We start from the raw sequence: 19,520 nt of genomic DNA, 5'->3' as shown, positions 1-19,520 counted from the left end.
TGTTAGAACGTCGCTTCCCACGAGGCTCTCGACAGACATTACTCTCAGATCTTCACAACATCATTATCTCTTCCTAAGTGTCACCTCCTTATTGCTGAGAAGAAAGTTCTCAAGGATCACAACCAAAACTTGGGACCCTAAGAAAAACAAGCTCAGTAAGGTCTGAAAGCTGATCAGAGCCATTCCTGTTCTCCAAGAACACAATTTGGAACAAGAAGAGCGACACAAAAAGCAAGTTGTTTTTCGTACTGCGCGAGTACACCTTCTACACAAATCCCTTCCTTCTTGCCTGGAAACGTTGGCAACCCTATCAATTTTCTTGTGCACTGCCAAGAGTGTACACAGTTCACAGGTAATGCAACCCTTTCCCAGACACCTGAATGTTTCTGCCACCTCAGTCTACAGACATCCCACCTCAGCACAACTGCCCCTGCCCCTCCCCCTCCCAGTTCACACCAGCCTTTCCTGCCTTAGTGTGTAGTGTTCTTTGGTCCTTTAAGGCTTCGTCTTACCTGGGAGTGCAACCCAGACACTAGACTGTGGGCACCTCTCTGGCACCAGTCAGTCACGTTCAAAGAAGATTCCTTCTTCTTGTGGAAACTATTTCATGCAATATCAGCCAAGAGAAAAACAAAATTGAAATTGAAATGCTAGGGCTAAGGATGGAAAAAAAAAAAAAAATCTGGAATTTCTGCTCCTGTTAGGGCAAGTTGCATCCACACATGTACGTCTTTATGCACATTCACTTCGCTCACCCCGTCACTGTTCAGAGGCCTACAATACGGAGCACACGGGGCAAAACACAAAGGTTCACCTTCATCTCCACAAACACCACTGGCTGATTCCACACTCTCCTGACAATGAAAGCTAATCAGCGACCAGACAGACACACATACACACATGAAACAAACAAAATGGTAGCAAAAACCCCATCCAATAATTTCGACTAAACCAACTCAATAATGTGACAATATTTAAACAACTATAAAACCCAAACAAATCATTAAATCAAAAAACAAACAAACACCAAATAAACCAACAGGATAATGTAACATAACAGAAAAAAACCAAACCACACGCAGAGAAAAAACCCTTACCTATAGCTATATCAACAAAGATTTAACTAACTGAACCTCATCAATAACCATGGCCACAAGAACAAATGAACAGGAAAACTCTTCAAAAAAACAACCAACAACATGTAAACAGAATCAGCTAAAGTATCAGGAGGTTAGGGGGGGGGGGGGGGGGGGGGGGTAAGAAAAAAAAGTAGACAAAAACAGGATCAACTGCCATGAATCAGCACATGGAAACTCCCCTGTACTGTGAGGGCATTGTCAGCACAAACACACACGGAGATGACCAGACTAAAACTGCATACCTCAGCAAACTGTTTACCAGTTTCAATTTCAAGGAGGCATCAAAATGTGTAGATTGATCCATAAATGCTCCACTACATTTGACAATTAAAAAAAAAAAAAAGAAAAGAAAGAGAGAGAGAGAGATGACCAGAGCAATACAGGTTGAGTAAAACTCAGAATCATCATCACCAGCCCCTACTGGAAACAGAGTGAAAGACTCAGCTCTTGAACAGCACACTGGTGACTGCGTCAGCTAAAACGTCCCACATGGAAAAGGAATTCGTTATTCAAAAAACACACAAGTCAAAACAGAGCAACAACATTTGGCGCACTTTACACACATCAAAATTTAAAATTAAAGTAAATGGCTCCGTCTTAGGTCAATAATAATCCTTAAATAAAGGAAAAAAAAAAAAGGTCCCTTCACCATAAAACACAGCAAAACTCAACTGTACTAACCATTCTTCTTGCCTCATTAACAATAAATAGGTTAACCCAACAACCAAGGCACGTTAAAATATTTCATCCTGTTTAAAAAATAACAACAATAACTGACGAGAAAACATGGCATTTCAGACTAGCTGACTCTGAAAAGAGGTGGATGAATGAATTAAAGACATGTAGTATAGAGATAAAATAAATAAATTAATGTGTACTGAACCAGTTCATGACATATATATTTGTTGATGCTATCTGGGTGGGATAGGCAGGACCAGCAGCAGACAAGCAGCAGTCTCCTCCCAAGCAGATTTCATCACTGTCACTGCGTTTCATAGAAGAGTTTCACATGGAAAACTGATGAGCACACCACTGTCCTGATCGAAACTGTCGTAACATTCTCTGACAAAGTTTGTAAACATAGAGCCACAAACAACATACCTTCTTCCAACCCACCCTCCACATCAAAAACAAAACATAAACACATAAATTGAGTGAAGATAAAACCTGGCCAAGGTTCTCTCTCTCTCTCCTCTTATTCTATCCCCCGTGTACCCCCTTAAACTCTCCCACACCATTCGACAGAAACGCTCCAGTCAACAAACAATACCAACACAAACAGCAGATTCTGTCTCCAGAGTCAAACATACCCCACGTTGTCGTGAAGTCCCAAGACCTGTGAACTTGCTCGTGTCAGGTTGTTGTTTTTTTGCAGTAGGTGAAATAACAAAGAGAAGAAAAGTTGGCACACACGCAAGACGACTGATCTGCAAGACTTGTCTTTTTCTTGGCAACGTCATGGGGTTTGACACACAGCTGTCTGGTGGTGGTGGCCAGGTCTGTCACTTGGACTTCCCAAGACACAGGCCACAGTTTGCCGCCAGCTCAGCCCGACCCCAAGACAGGCTGCCAGGACACACAGACAGCAGGGAATCCAGCCACCAGGCATCCAGTGACAAGTGTTCACGGTGCGAACTTCATCCCCTGGCCTGCACAACGCTCCACCATACACACATCCCCCCCTTCACACTCGCTTTGTATTTAACACTCACACACACACACACACGATGGGCTGGCAAGCAACTGGAGAGGCAACAATCCAGAAAACCTGCATCTGCAGTCATCAAGCCCGAAGAATAGTGACCACAGAGATCCACAATGTTTCAGTCTCTGGAGGCGTCGCTACCTTTGGACAAATCCATATATACACTACACCACATCTGCTAGGCCTAGGCCTGACCAGCAGCATAACCCAACATGCTTAGTCAGGCACTGAGTGCATGCATATATATTTATGTACCTATCAGAGTGGATTTCTTCCACAGAATTTTGCCAGAGGACGACCCTTTTGTTCCCGTGGGCCCTTTATCCATGTGCCAAGTGTGTGCTGCATACGGGCCCTTGGTTTATTGTCTCATCCAAATGACTAGATGCTCCATCTGGTTTTCTAAACTTGGGAGAAAGGGTGAGATTGGGAACTGAACCCAGAACCCCATGGACACTGATCCACACTGCTGTCATTCTTCATACTCGGCATTGTTACTTGTTAGAAATGTCACTTTCAACCTAACGTTAGCCTTCTTGTACTTTTTTTTTTTTTCCTGGTCATAGTTGTATTCTTTGAAACCATTTCTTTTCACCACAAAGTCATCTCTGACATCAGTCACTGTTACAAAATATGAAGAATTCATTCAGCAACCTAGCCCCCCACCCCACCTCCCTGATCAACCACCTGATCATGATCAACAACTCTTGGTTTGTCATGTCAGCTTTCCAGCAGATCTGTCTTCACTGCCAGATCTCCAAACCCACCGACAAAAGAGAAACTATCACATCTACCACTTGTATCCCCAAACATGTATCCCTTTTCCATGGTATTTCTGTGGATAACTGCTGCGCAAGTTCACAGTCTGCCAGTGGTACTGGACAGCAGTCAACCATCCACCTCTTGATCTACGTATCAAAACGTTGCCAGTACACAACTGTTTTGTTGTGGGCTTCTTCCAGCAGATACCACCACCAAAATCATACTTTTCTGACCAGGAAACCGACTGAAATGCAGCTTTTCTGGTTTGCAATTCCAGATGACTTGTAGCCTTGTATATACCCAAACACTCTCTCACACAGATCCCAGATTTCTCTCTCTCTTACACACAGGGGGGGGAGAAGGGGAGGAAGATATTTCAGGCTTAGTGTAAACCAGCAAACATTTCCTGCAGCAGTGTGGAGAATCACGATCATATCTAAGGACAGATCATATCTAAGGACAGAGTTGTCTTTTCTTTTTTCTTTTAAATCCTATTTTCTTTTTTTCCTTTTTTTTTTTAAATCCCACTTTTAGACTGCCAGCAGCAATTCAGAGCTGGCTGGCTTCAAAAGGATTATGTGACGAGCCGGCAAAGCCCGGATTGGTGACTGTCTTGCTGTTGACTTGGGCTTCCATGTCAAACTTTGGCACTTTGTGGGCAGGACCCCACTTGGGAGTGGCCTTCAGCAGCTGTCGTAGTCTCTGCAGACACACACATACACATATTGTTATTTATCGTCATCACTCATTTGTTCTCATTGTTCTTTTTTCTTTAAAAAAAAAAAAAAAAAAAAAAAAAAAATCTTTATAACTTCACTCATTTATTTTCATTATCTAATGAAGTGTTACAAGCAGTCATTTTCTAAAACTGGGAAACACACTCGCACATTTACTTACACATGTGTGAAAGTGAATTTTGCCTCATCAGCATTTTCTTCCCGCCCTGTCCTAATCTAATCTGACATAGATGTTACCCTGAAGAATTAACACATTTCAGGTGCCACTGATCTGCCTGCACTCAATTCTGTAAACAGTAACAGCTTCAGCTTGTAAACTCTATTCATATATCATGTGCCACTGTTTATCTTTTTAACCCATGCTGTTCAAATTAGTTTAACCCATCCTATTCAGTGCAACAGCACACAGTCTCAGCAAGCACACACACACACACTATGTTACTTTTGCACAAATGCACACGCACACACAGAGAAAGGGCAGCAGCACCACCAGCACCACTCACCCCCAGCAGGTTACGGTCAGCAGGGGACCTGACCAGCTTGAAGATGCTGAGGGACAGGATGAGGACGACGGGCAGCATGGCCATGGACCAGCCCACCAGCTCCGCCCACATGGGGTACAGCTTGCCCGCGTACGTCATGCGTGAGTATTGGAACCAGTTGAAGAACAGCAGGAACTGCACACACACACACACACACTGTGAAATGCAAAACAGTTTTCATACACAAGCTACATAACTCAAACTTTCAAATATAAAAACTACGCATGCCAATACACACACACACACATACACACATGCACGCATTGTGCTGAACTGCATTTTACCAGCAGAAAAATAACAGGCAATATAAAACAGTCCACAAATATGTACAAGCTACATTTACTTAAAATTTCAAATACAGAAACAGCAGACATTTTACACACAATTTTCACTTAAAAATGGAAAACTAATTTTCACTTGAAAATGGGAAACGCTTGATGTACTGAAATACAGCATCTCACAAAATGCAATACAACAATGAATGACAATACTTCCCTGCCCTGCACACAAAAAAACCCTGTCTACTATAGGTGACAACCTTCACCAAGAATGTCGACCATCACCCAATCTCTCCCCAAAACCTGGCAAAGTTATCTATGCATCCGCCAGGACTTTCAGCCATTGCAGCCCCACCCCATCAACCAACCAATCATCCACAACACCAAGTCGCCAGCACTGATTAAACTTGACCCTAAGGGTGAAAACCAACCAGTCAAAAAACACAGCTCCACAACTTACGGTCAAGGTGGCAGGGGTGAGGTATTTCCAGAACGCCTTGAAAAAGCGGTGCCAGTGAATGCTCTGGCGTCCGATCATCATCTCGATGTCCTGGATGAAAGTGTCCACACCTGTGGTAACACCAAAAAAAAACCCAAAAATAAAACACACCCGTGAAATATCCGTGAAAACACACACACACACACAAAAAAAACCTGTGAAAATAACAAGGCATACACGCGGTCTCCGTTCGCAGAATTGGTCAAAGGCCCTAAAGCCTTTCACAGCCACAGGGTCAGTGAATTTATATTATTTATATTCTTGTCAAGGGCGCAGCTTATGAAGGCGAGGCCCAATCCTTTCCTTCAGCCGATTTAATCTCCACCAACTGAAGTCAAGAAACCCATGCACACCTGCATGGAGTGAGGAAAAATCAGAAAAAAAGTGCCTTTCCCAATGACACAGTGCCTTGGCCTCAAACTCGGATCACTCGTGAACACTGGATCAGAAAAAACACCTGACCACTTCTGCTATGGCGCGACCCCCGTAGTGTTGAGGCTAGCTTAAAAAGACTGGCCCCCCTTTACTTCAACGAAAGCACACAACAGTCCAGACAATACCTAGAATCTGCACTGTTGCAAGGAGACACCAAGTCTGCTTCAGAATCACTTTTTCACAAGTGTAATGACAGACATAACTGGTGAAATCTATACTATGTGCCCCTTACTATACGTATGGGGGCAGACCAGCAATCTCAGCAAATACTAAAAAAAAACACAAAAAACCCCACATAAAACCCAGTTAACACAACAAGCACACAGCAAATCAGGGAACAAAACAAGGCACATCTGAAAAAAAAACACATCCATTCACACTGTAGACACACTGATAACGGTCTACTCATGAACTTCACACTTTTCTGCCCAAGCCTTTTTCATTGAGTTGTCTGCCCCTGCCGAAGTAATGTTTACCCATGTGCCGACGTGAGAGGGTATGGTCAGAAAAATGCTCGTAAAATCTTTAAATATGGGTGGATTGATCAAATTTGGCATTGTTATTCAAAAATAACTGTAGTTTAGTACTGAAGCCTTTACAGGCAGGAAATTTATAATTAGTCATTACAAATTATTGCTGAAATGAAATAAAACAGAACAAACATGCATAAAACATGCTTTTTTGCACAATACATCACAACAGATCTAAAGAAAACATGCACTGTCTGAATCATTCGCCACTCCTTCACCTTCCTCTGCACTCGGTTCAACGAAATTATCCTCCTCTACTTCGTTTTCCGATTCATCATTCTCCTCCTCACTGTCAAGAGTCCATCATGATTTCGTTGACAGCCTCATCCAAAGTCAATTTTCGTTGAAAACTGATCTTTTTTGGCTCTAAAATCACCCACACGAAACTTGAATTTCCCTTTGTTCATATTCTTCCAGTTTGGTTTGAAAGAGTTTCTTCCCTTTAATTGCTACCAAAACTGAAAGTGGGCCAGACAACGACAAATCTACATCCGCGAATGACAAACGCAGATCTGTACGGACATAGGTTTGACGTCCACAGGCAGGAATGTGTTAAGGACATGCATATTTAATTCCTTTACTACGGATGAGTATGTCAATGAAGGGCTGTCACATCGATGAGATAAGACAACCTCAAAGGTTAGGATGTCAATCATCACTCAATGTTTAGACTTTCCACTTGGGACTGATATGCTTCTGTTCAACAAAATCAATGACGTCACTGAAGCTTTTGTTCAACAAAATCAATGACATCACCACCGGTACGAAGAGTAAAAAAAAACAACTGCACTTCAGAAGTCACAGCGCACTGATCTCATGTCACCAAAAGTTTATCAGCCGAAGGGTTTCAACCAAGGAAGACAGTGTGCGACATTACCGTAAATCCAGGCCAGGATGACACACTCAGCGATGGCCATGAGGAAGACGGCCCAGCTGGCAGCATACGTGTCCATCAGTTGCAGAACGTACATCCCTCCCTGTGAAGAAGAAGACAACAAAGCCACCACATTACTCCACACATCCTTCACCCCTTCCTGCATTCACATACTGCAACGTGCAATTATTTTTTTCTTTCTTTTTTTTCCCCGCTATCCCCCCTGACAGGGCAGTGAGACGGGTTGGGGAATCCACCACCCCAGTACATAAATTTGTGCACATATATCAGCGTTTAATATTGTGTTGGGTTTCTGCCCCCCCTCTCTCAACCCTTGAAATCATGATGGATCTTTTGTCAAAAAAACATATCTTCTCAACCCTTGAAATCATGATGGATCTTTTGTCAAAAAACATACCTTCTCAACCCTTGAAATCATGATGGATCTTTTGACAAAAAACATATCTTGTCAACCCTTGAAATCATGATGGATCTTTTGTCAAAAAACATATCTTGTCAACCCTTGAAATCATGATGGATCTTTTGTCAAAAAACATATCTTGTCAACCCTTGAAATCATGATGGATCTTTTGACAAAAAACATATCTTCTCAACCCTTGAAATCATGATGGATCTTTTGACAAAAAACATATCTTCTCAACCCTTGAAATTATGATGGATCTTTTGACAAAAAACATATCTTGTCAACCCTTGAAATCATGATGGATCTTTTGTCAAAAAAACATATCTTCTCAACCCTTGAAATCATGATGGATCTTTTGTCAAAAAACATACCTTCTCAACCCTTGAAATCATGATGGATCTTTTGACAAAAAACATATCTTGTCAACCCTTGAAATCATAATGGATCTTTTGTCAAAAAACATCATGTCTATTCATAACACAGTAAATAGAAACCCTTTCTTTTTTTTAATTATTCAAATGGACTTGAAAATGTTAACAAGGTACCCCAGAACTGCTGCAGTAGAACTGATATCTACATGTGAATGCTGAATGTTCAGCCCAAGATATCAGGCTCCTGTCCAATGCCTCTGTGAGCATAATGGTATCAAATTCTGTACCTCTTGTCCCACTTTTTAACCTTATTCCATAAAAACACACACACAAATCCTTTAGCTGCACGTTAAACTTCTCATGGCCCAAGTAACTTCTGATGGCACATTTTTCAACACAATGAAAAAAGCTATCATGGGCAAGGCAATCTGCACACAATATACATTAACAATACACCACAAATGATATCACATGGAGAAACCGAGAGACAAGGTAACTGTGCATGTGTAATTGTATGTGTGTGCATGCACGTATGTGTACACATGTATTCTTGTGTGTGTGTGTGTATGCATATATGTGTGTGGGGTGAGTGTAAGTGTGTGTGTGTGTGTGCACATACGGATTCACAACAGAGAGTGAGAGAGATCTGAAAACCAAGGAGCTCACCTGTGTACAGACGATCAGACCACCAAAGAAGCCGATGAGACAGACACATAGCACGACCCAGGTTTTCTTCTGTCGCAGGTGGGGAAAGGTGTCCTGTACCGCCGTCATCACTGTTTCCAGCAATGCAAACTGTCCACACACACAACAATTATATATATATAAGTGACACCAGCAATGTAAAGTGTCCACACATAACACAATTCACTGGTGACCACAGTTTCAGCTATGCAAACTTGTCCACACACACTACACAATTCTATTAGTGACCACAGTTCCAGCTGTGCAATCTGTCCATACACAAACTAGGGCCAGACTTTTCAAGATACTTTTTTAGTTATTAAGGAGACAAGTACATACAAAAAATGTACTTGTCCCCCTACTTGCCCTCCCCTAGTAAAGAGATGGTTGATTAAAGGAACTTCCAGCAGAGCATCGTAAATCATTACATGGGGGTAGTATGTCTAACAGGAAAAGAATAAAACATGGCTGGGGAGGAGGGAAGTGCCACTGTCCTTCACTGAAGCTGACTGCCCAGTCACCCTTTTCAAAAACCAACCGCCCAACGGACAAGTGGACAGCATTTCCATTTTTGTCAGCCAAAACTAAAAGTTTAGTTGTCCCAGACAATCGGACACACACAGCCGTTATTTCAAACCCTGAACATGAACACTGATTAGTGACCACAGTTAGAAACCGTCCACTGGACCATTCACGCAAGATGTATCCACCTCTTCAACCCAGACATGGAAAACAAGGCCGAAAGGCTCACACACAGTGAGAGAGAAAAGGGAGAAACAGATACACACACACACACACACAGGAAAAGGGAGAAACTGATACACACACACACACACACACAGAGGGAGAAATGTCTGACCTCACTGCCCATCCCCAGGGTGATGAGCATGATGAAGAAGAGACAGGACCAGAGGGGAGACACAGGCAGACGGGTCACCACGTCCGGGAACACAATGAACGCCAGACCTGGACCTGAGACACATACATCAACACTTCAATACACAACACGATGAATACCAGACTTGTAGGACACAAACACATACACAAATCATCAGTTTCTCGGATAAAATACACAACACAATGAATGCCAGACCTAGTACACACACATTACATCAACACTTCAATACACAACACAATGAATACCAGACCTGGAGTACACAAACACATACACAAATCATCATTTTCACTGATAAAATATACAACACGATGAATATCAGATCTAGTACACACACATTACATCAACACTTAAATACACAACATGATGAGTGCCAGACCTGGAGTACACAAACACATACACAAATCAACATTTTCACTGGTAACATGATGAATGCCAGACCTAGTACACACACATTCCATCAACACGTGAACACACAACACAAAGAATGCCAGACCTGGAGTACACAGCACACACACACAAAGCTTCATCTTCACTGATATAATACACAACACAATGAATGCCAGACCTAGTACACACACATCCGACTCTTTTACTGACACACATATCAACACTTTTGGACATCAACACAATTACTGACACAGCACACATGAAAGAAAACACATGTCAACACATATCACTGGGCACAGCAAACAACTTGACCTACACACAAACCCACATCCAGCGCCTGCCCTCGAGAGCCCACCTAAAGCCGCAGAAGAAAGGCTGAAGGGGAAAAACCAAGACTCTACAACAGGCAGACACCTGTACATAAATAAACAATTACAAAGATGCCGAAAACCATTCACACAGACATGAGAAACAAAATGAAGAGTAAAAACTTTACTCCTGTTTCACACACATATATACACACCAGGCATATACTGTAAAGAAGTAAATAAAACAAAGGTGTCAAAAACATTCACGCTGACAGAAAAACAAAATGAAGAGTGAAACCACACCCCTCTATTTGAACACACACACACACACAGCAGTGTCTGACTGACCTTGCTCCACGACCTTGTCCACCTCCATGTCGAGTTCTTTCGCCAGGTAGCCGATGATGGGGAAGATGACAAAGCCCGCAAAGATGCTGGTCAAGATGTTGCCTACTCCCACGATCAGAGAGTCCCTGCACAACAAACACATTGTTACAATCATCAATACCAGAGGGTCCCCGCACATCGCATGCGCATCAACACCTGCCTACACGCAAATTAAACTTATCCTCGGATATCACTCTATGTTTACTGTGTACGTCATTATCATGTGTCTATATCCTAATCAAATTATCTCTTAGCATCTCGTAAGTACAGAATGTCAGGTGCTCATCATCAACAGCAGTGCCTCATACATTCATAATTATACATGCTGCCAAGAGCATTCACGAAGTCCACAGTCCTCAGTATCCAATGAGGTCTATAATAAAATGCCTCCATATACCATTAGTTTTTCGGATTAAATAATTTTAAAAAATTACCCCATATTTCTTTTAATGTAATTTTATTCTGATCTGTGCAAGACAATTTTACAATGAACTTCAGCTTGTCCTCTTTCACCCTTTGCTACTGATGAGTGATAAAGTATGTTCGTCACTGAAGGGCTGTTGCCTTCATGACATAAAACCGAGGTTTCGGGTCAGGATGTCAGTCACCATACTTTATCTGAATTTCTTCATCTGGGGTCTTGTCTGTGCATTACTTTGGCTCAGCAAAACCATTAACACTGCAAACACAAAAGAAGCAGTCCTCACACTTCAAGTCATACCACTCTAGATTTCATTTCACCAAAGCACGGCAGTCAACAGGTAAATCATGCCAACATAGCCTGTGGCATCCTGTACCACAACAGCCTGACGAGGCCAGAGGAGGGGTTGAGGGGCAGGGGGGCAAGGGGAGGTGGGGGGCGGAGGTGGGGTGGGGGCCACTCACTTGAAGCAGTTGTTGTGGAACTTGTTGTAGCTGGCCAGGGTGATAAGACCTCCCCAGGCAGGGCTGAGAGCAAAGAAAATCTGCACCGCTGCCGCCACCCACGTCTGTCAGCACACACACACACACACACACAATCATCACGTCCACGGTTTTCACCTCCATTCTGATCTGACCTATCTACTGTGTGCTGCTTTGCTGGTGATATAGTCTGTGTGTGCTCTCAAACAGATTACAGATGTTACATAAACTATGCATTGTTAATGTATTCGCAACTTAAGTAGATAGTATTTGCTTTTCTACAGACAAAAGGGTTGACTGACTACTGTACTTTGTTTACACCCCTTCAGTAGGGGCTATAGCCTATCTGAATAAATCACTTGGTCTGGTCTCTGTGCGTGCGTGAGTGCATGTGTGAACGTTTGTGTATCTTGCACATAAAAAGCAAGGTATTGTGAGTGTTGCTACACAATTCACAAGGTCTTTGTTTATCCATCATTAACACTTCTAAAAAAATTATAATGCAGAAAAAAAAGGGAGCTTATTGAATGACTTGTATGTACAAAGATGCACCGTGAAGCATCTCACTTCAATCCCGAGTGACTACAAGTGACTTGATGCACACTGTAGCAAAACAATGCATAAACACTACATGACAGAGACATAACAAAGAGCAATTCACTTTACTGACAATAACGCAATGCAAAAATAAATAAATAAATAAATGAATTTTTAAAAAAAATTCAAGACAAACACTACAAGACACTAATTAAAACATTACAAGACAATAAAAATGAAACACAACAAGACAGTCAATAAAAGACTACAATGACAAGATATAAATAAAACCTTACAAGACCCTTCTAACACTACAATGACAAGATACAAATAAAACACCAAGACAATAAACAAAATATGATACAAATAAAACACAAGACAACAAATAAAACACTACGACAAGACACAAAACTGAACATTAGAACTAAACTCAATGTATAAAACACTTCAAGACACAATAAAATAAAACATGACGAAACAGGACAAATCATCCACTTACACAACAATGATTTAAATCACTACAATGAAACAAAACAAAACAATAAAACACTCCACAAGACAAGGCACAGCATATGAAATACTACAACAACACAGAAGACAGCGCATGTAACAACACACAGCAGCACAGGCAAACTTCCAAGGCCACTGACAAACCTTGGCCAACACCAGTTTCTCGAAGTCAGGGGTCAGGTAGTAGATGATTCCGTCCTTGGCTCCAGGCAGGGTGATGCCCCGCACAAACAGAATGGTCAGCACCACGTAGGGGAACAGGGCTGTGAAATACACCACCTGTAAACATACACACACATCAAGTGTTCATACCTGAAAGACACTGTGAAATACACCACCTGTAAACACGCACACATCAAGTGTTTATACCTGAAAGACACTGAAATACACCACCTGTAAACACGCACACACACACACACACATATCACCATTTGCACATGTTATAAAGACACTGAAATACACCACCAACACACACACACCACCTGTTCACACCATACAGACAATGAAATACACCATCCACACACACACCACCTGTTCACACCATAAAGACAATGAAATACACCACCTACACACACACCACCTGTTCACATCATAAAGATACAAAGAAATACAACACACACACACACCATCTGCTCACATCATAAAGACACTGAAATACACCACCTACACACACACACCACGTGTTCACATCATTGAAACACTGTGAAATACTCCACCTAAACAAACAATATATTGACATCATAAAGATATTATGAAATACACCTACACACATACCAATCTGTACACATAAAGTAACATATCGTTATTCATTGTCACCACAACCAACACCCAAGTCAAAACCAAGCAGATGGTGGCTACCTTGCCGACAGACTTGACCCCCTTGCTGAGGGCCAGGAAGGTCAAGGTCCAGGCCAGGAGCAGACACAGCGCCACCTGCCACTGGATGTTGCCGATCTCCTCGATGCCCTCACTCAGACCCAGCAGCTCCACCCTGAAAAAAATCACAACACACCTCGCCTTCACTCACTTATCCCGTAAAAGCAACTCTAGTCTGGGTCTGCATTTCCATCCCCTTGTTCTTTATCTACCTGCTCCATCATTCTGTCGTACGTACAGGGGTTCTGATGATGATTAAACATGTGTCCCCCGATGCTCCGAAAATGGAAAGGACGCACGGCAAGCTATGTTTTCCTCTTCTTCTGCGTTCGTGGGCTGCAACTCTCACATTCACTCGTATGTGCACGAGTGGGTTTTTACATGTATGACCGTTTTTACCCCACCATGTAGGCAGCTATACTCCACTTTCGGGGGCAAAACTATGTTTTAATCTCTTTCTACTTCATATCATCATATGATGAGCTTAAAGTAGAAAGTGGTAATAACGTTGAACCCTGATGCTGTAAAAATATAAAGGACACACAACCATGTTATAATTTTTTTCTTCTTTACTCATATCATATGATGTGCGTAAAGCAGAAAAAGATAACATGGTTTGTTGTCTTCCCAGTTTTCTTACAGTCTGTCATATCATATGATACTCATGAAGTATAAAAAGGTAATAACATTGTTGTGTTTTCATTTTTCAGTCAGTCTTTCTGTCTTATTTTCTTATTCTTTGTTTCCAATGTGAAGATGTGAACGTGTGATTTTTTTTATCATTATTTTTTTTAATTAACTTTTTCTTCCTTCCTTTTTTCCATTCAATTAATACAAATAATTCTCACATGCCATAAATATGACACATGTGTAACATAATAATGTGTGTGTGTGTGTGAATGTTTTTTTTGAAGAATTTGCTACAAAGAATCGTTTCCCTTTGCCACTATTAGGTTCAGAAACCTCATGACAGTTATGACTGCAAAATATGCCAGTCTTTGAACGTACATGTACAGCAATGCAGATCTGATTGGAATGTTGCAGCATCACAGTGACAACCTGAAGGTAGTGTTGGACCAATCAGAATTATGGTATAGTCCCTGGGAATTTTCAAATGTCTGTTTTTGTTGTTGTTGGTTTGGTTGGGTTTTTTTGTTTTGTTTTTTTTACTTATCAGAAGCCTTGGTATCCCGGAAACGGACTCACTCAAAGAAGTCCTGAGCTGGAGGGGAACGAGTGCTGATGTTCTGAGCCAGGTGAGTGATGTTGGTCTCCTCCGCCACGGTGGCATTGAAACAGGTGTTCTGGTAGTACACTGACCCGTTCACCGCCTTGCACTCGTCCGCTTCAAGGTAGGAATAGCAAGCTGAAACACACACGCACATACATGCATTCCACTCGTCACTGCCGACCATGTCATACTCAGACAAAAGAGAGACCAGCATACATACTGTAAATGCACAAGAAAGAGACAGTGTGCACTCAAGATTACTAACCATGTCTCATTCCAAGACAAAAGTGAGTGAGCAAGTTTAGAAAAGAGTTCAGTTCCGTTACTCAATATATATACACACACCCAACACCACATCTACTAAGCAGATGCCTGACCAGAAGCGTAACCCAACACAGTCAGGCCTTGAAGAGAAAAAAAAGATACATAAACAAATAAATGGATGTCATCAAATTAATGAATAAATAAACTGAAATATGTACAAGTAGAAAGCGTGTCCATGGGGCTTACATCTTCATGTGTACATGCCACTGTGTTAACAAAACAGCACAAGTAGCTATTTCAGAACCTTTCAATAAACACAAACGCACACACTATTCAAGGGATATCTATACAATTCCATTACTCGATGAACGACAGTAAAACAGTGCTCCACACTCACATTTAGTGGCCCACTCAGGGTGGCAGCGTTCCCAGGGCAGCTCTGAGGTGAAGGAGCGGAACAGGTACAGGAAGGCCCAGCCTATGATCACCGTGTAGTACAGAGATACCATCAGCGACACAGCGATCATCCCGTAGCCCAGACCTGCAACATTCCATCACATCAACGTCAACATCCACAACCTACAACTTCATACCAAACCTGAGAACATGTATGGAGATCTCAAAAGATCAAAAATCAGATTTACAATGGTATCAACTGCAACATCCCCATAACATACACTTTCAGCAGCAACCTTTACCATTATCTTCTGTTGCTATAAGCTCAGCTCACATTTGACAACAGGTCTAATACCAACATACGTAAATTCATTCCTCACACTGGCATAACCCTAGTTAAGTGCGTCAACACCGATTCACACATCATGAAAAAAAAAAAAAAACAGGAAAGCAAAGTCATACTATCTGCAAAAGGAAAGCAAAGTCACACTATCTGCCCGGCACTGGGAGGTAGGAAGGATTATCACAACTGATTTTGCTAGCTCTGACACAGGGCTTTCATAAAATAACGTTTGAAGTCCAGCTCCCTATTACTATGACTTTTGTCATTTCCAGTACTGCCTGATGCCTGTTTAACAGTTACACAAGCATTTGACTACAATTTACAAAGAATGATCACACACACACACAAAAATCATGAATTCATTTGGGTATTTTGTCTATTTTTCTCAGTCTGCGAGTGCGTTTGTTTTGCCATGAAAGTGGTTTTCTTTCATCACCAGAAATTAAGTTTATGAATTCATGTGTGTATTTCATCTATTTTTTTCAATCTGCAAGTGCATTTGTTTTTGCAATGAAAATGGATTTCTTCCACACATATTTTTTTGCCAAGGATAATCCACCCCCTAGGCCCCCTAGTTGAGCTGTCCTGAAAGAGACTTTGCGTGAACCTACTGACCATAGAAGATGGGGCAGATCCTGTCAAAGATGGCGGCGGGGCCCAGGGCGGCAAACTGGCCGAAGGACAGCTCCATGAACATGAGGGGGAAGCCCAGCAGCAGGAACATGATGATGAAGGGGAACAGGAAGGCACCTGGTGGAATCACACACCTCACTGTCAAACTTCAGTTTTGTCACTGCAGGCATGCACTCAGTACGTACAGTCAACACAACACTAGAATAAGAAATGGTAAACAGGGTAAAGGAAGAACAAGAAGGAAAAAAAAGGCCTATTAAAAACAAAATTCATAGTTAACATGTAACACTGAAAAGGGGAAAAAAGTATCATACACACACACACACACAGATACACAAGGAAATAAGACAGCTGGATAGAGAAAAAAAATTAGCTCATCTGACATTAAATTCCATTACTCCTATTCCGAAATCAGTAAATACAAACCGTTCAATCTTTCCTCACTGGTTTTTATTTTCTGGCACTGCCCAGATTTGGGCAGTAATAATTGATGCCCTTTTCTTCAAAACTGTTCTATACTTTTACATTAAATTTCATTACCCACAAAAACAAACAATAAACAATCTTCCCCACTTGAGTGTCTGTCTCTTGCACTGCCTTAAGATTTGGGCAGCAGCAGTTGGTACACTTTTTTTCTTCTTCTTTAAACCGTATTTAATATTAACTGCACAGTAAACTGAAAGTGAAAATGTCAGTACTTTTTTTCTTCTTCTTTAAACCATATTTAATATTAACTGCACAGTAAACTGAAAGTGAAAATGTCAGTATAAAGTTTGATTATAAATATACACCTTTGCTTTCTATGTTTCTCTTGATTTCAGTTTTGTTCAGAATGAATCGATATCCCCCCTCCCTCCCTCCCCACCCACCCACCCCCTTCCCCAGATGCACACATCAGTGACAGCAAAGCCCTCCACATGGTCCATGACATTTCCCAACAGAAAATAGTCCAGGCTGGTTTATCAACGCTACACCACCATTCCTTCCTACTCCCCCCCCCCCCCCACCCCCCCCCATCCCACCCAATCTTTCCTTGTTGCTGGCACCTCGTATCTCCCACCAATGAAGCAGACTGGCCAGATAACAAATGTTAAAGATCTCTCTCTCTATAAATATATATATCTATATCCCACCCCCACCCCCCCCAAAAAAAGACCACAAAATATATACACAATAAAACAAAGGAAAAAAAAGATGCTTCTTCTGTTCACAGCATTAGTTTTTCAATATGTTTGTTTTGGTTTTTTTTAAACCCACTGAAAAGGAAAGAAGCTATTGCATGCAGAATTATCATTGTTGCTAATAGTCCAGCCAGCCACTGCATGCAGAAACCACCCACTAACAGTACCAACTTACCCATGGAACTTTAATCAACATTTTTTTTTTTTTTTTTAATATAAAGTCTCTTTTCACAGACCCTCCCATCCTCGAAACACACACACACACGCTCTCCCCATAAAAAGCGCTGAAGCACAAATTCAAATAGACAAGACAAGGCAGAAAGCCCCTCTTCACCTCCCCACCACCCCCTCCCTTCACTCACCCCCGCCGTTAGAGTAGCAGAGGTACGGGAAGCGCCACACGTTCCCCAGCCCCACGGAGTAGCCCAGCAGAGACATGAGGAAGTCAAAGCGCCCCGACCAGTTGCCACGGTCATCAATGTCCTGAGGCTCTCCGACCAGGTCATCATCCAGTGGGGTGAGCACAGCCGTACTGGACACATCCTGTGCCAGTGTGTCCACTGGGTTCTGCAAAAGAAATATAATACTATATATATACCACCAATGGTCACTTTCTGTCTCTCTGGAGTGTCAACATCCGCCCTTGTCATTCAAACTGCTTCCAAACTGATGCATTTGTATTTGTTAGCTTAGCATTTTCTATGTATGTCGCCTGGATTGGCTGGAGCAATCAACACATGTACACACACACACACATGGAATAACGTAAGTTAATAGTTACTTCTACTTTGTATTAGCAGGCCTTCCTGTGTACTGACACATCTTTAGAGCAATTTTTTCACCTTTTGCTGCACATGCCCTGATTTTGTTCAGAATATCTATGATACACATTCCACTATGATCCCTGTGTTAAAAATTTATGGGAGAAGGGGGATGTTCTGAAGTGATATCCAGCCCTATATGTATCATGTTCCCTCTTAAGTCTTGACTGACCAATACGTTTTCTGACCTTTAAACTAAGTAAACACTGGTACATTTCTCAACAAACTTCCTTGTAAAGTTACTGACAGACTTCAAGCAAAGTTCAAATTGGGTTTTTTGTGGGGGTTTTGTTTGTTGCTGTTGTTTCTGACCTGTTTTGTTTTGTAATTATTAATATTATCGTTTGCTTTGTAATGATACTGACTAAAAATGATTGGCTACTCAGCAAATGTTAAAGAAACTATTGTATGATTCAGACACTGGTAAGTGCTGATCCCAATAGTGATACTCCAAGACAACCACTGCTGCCACTGGCAAAATACATGTCACTAATCAACAAGGTCTACAACTTAAGTCTAACCAAACTACAGAAAACCATTTCTGACACTTAAAAAAAATTTCAGGGCAGAAAAGGATGACATTCTAACATGACTGAAACTGTGATGGACTTGACAATTAAGGACGTTAGAACTTCATCACATTTCATGTACACATATACCTGAAGTACCTTGGAACTTCCAAGAAATAGAATAACTCCAAGTACCTTATTGGTTTCTGTGTTTTGTTGTTGTTTTTTTTTTGTTTTGTTTTTTTGGGGGGGTTGTTGTTGTTTTTACTCTGAATAAACATTACTCTACCCAAACAGCAACAGACACTGCAGGGGAAAGATGAATGTGCCCTGAATAATTGAAGAAAGAGTTATTA

At 41.6% G+C, this 19,520-nt stretch overlaps 1 protein-coding gene across 1 annotated transcript in view; it reads right to left on the bottom strand.

The window, feature by feature from the left end:
• Nucleotides 1–1,275: 1,275 nt before the first annotated feature.
• The window catches only part of LOC143301230 (sodium- and chloride-dependent glycine transporter 1-like), a 26,630-nt gene continuing 8,385 nt past the window's right edge, over nucleotides 1,276–19,520 (bottom strand). Inside the window, exons 2-15 of the mRNA XM_076615361.1 lie at nucleotides 18,197–18,401; nucleotides 16,636–16,770; nucleotides 15,679–15,822; nucleotides 14,993–15,152; nucleotides 13,769–13,901; nucleotides 13,055–13,189; nucleotides 11,846–11,949; nucleotides 10,922–11,046; nucleotides 9,840–9,952; nucleotides 8,963–9,091; nucleotides 7,505–7,604; nucleotides 5,624–5,733; nucleotides 4,847–5,020; nucleotides 1,276–4,308 (exon numbers count right to left, since the gene is read on the bottom strand). Coding sequence (XP_076471476.1) covers nucleotides 4,156–4,308; nucleotides 4,847–5,020; nucleotides 5,624–5,733; nucleotides 7,505–7,604; nucleotides 8,963–9,091; nucleotides 9,840–9,952; nucleotides 10,922–11,046; nucleotides 11,846–11,949; nucleotides 13,055–13,189; nucleotides 13,769–13,901; nucleotides 14,993–15,152; nucleotides 15,679–15,822; nucleotides 16,636–16,770; nucleotides 18,197–18,401 — 1,920 coding nt within the window. The 3' untranslated portion in view covers nucleotides 1,276–4,155. The remainder of the gene's footprint in view (nucleotides 4,309–4,846; nucleotides 5,021–5,623; nucleotides 5,734–7,504; nucleotides 7,605–8,962; nucleotides 9,092–9,839; nucleotides 9,953–10,921; nucleotides 11,047–11,845; nucleotides 11,950–13,054; nucleotides 13,190–13,768; nucleotides 13,902–14,992; nucleotides 15,153–15,678; nucleotides 15,823–16,635; nucleotides 16,771–18,196; nucleotides 18,402–19,520) is intronic.

This window comes from Babylonia areolata, chromosome 27, assembly GCF_041734735.1.
Source record: "Babylonia areolata isolate BAREFJ2019XMU chromosome 27, ASM4173473v1, whole genome shotgun sequence".
NCBI classification, from domain to species: domain Eukaryota; kingdom Metazoa; phylum Mollusca; class Gastropoda; order Neogastropoda; family Buccinidae; genus Babylonia; species Babylonia areolata.
Note: the sequence above shows the minus strand (reverse complement) of the source record. Positions and strands in the feature narration are given on the sequence as shown.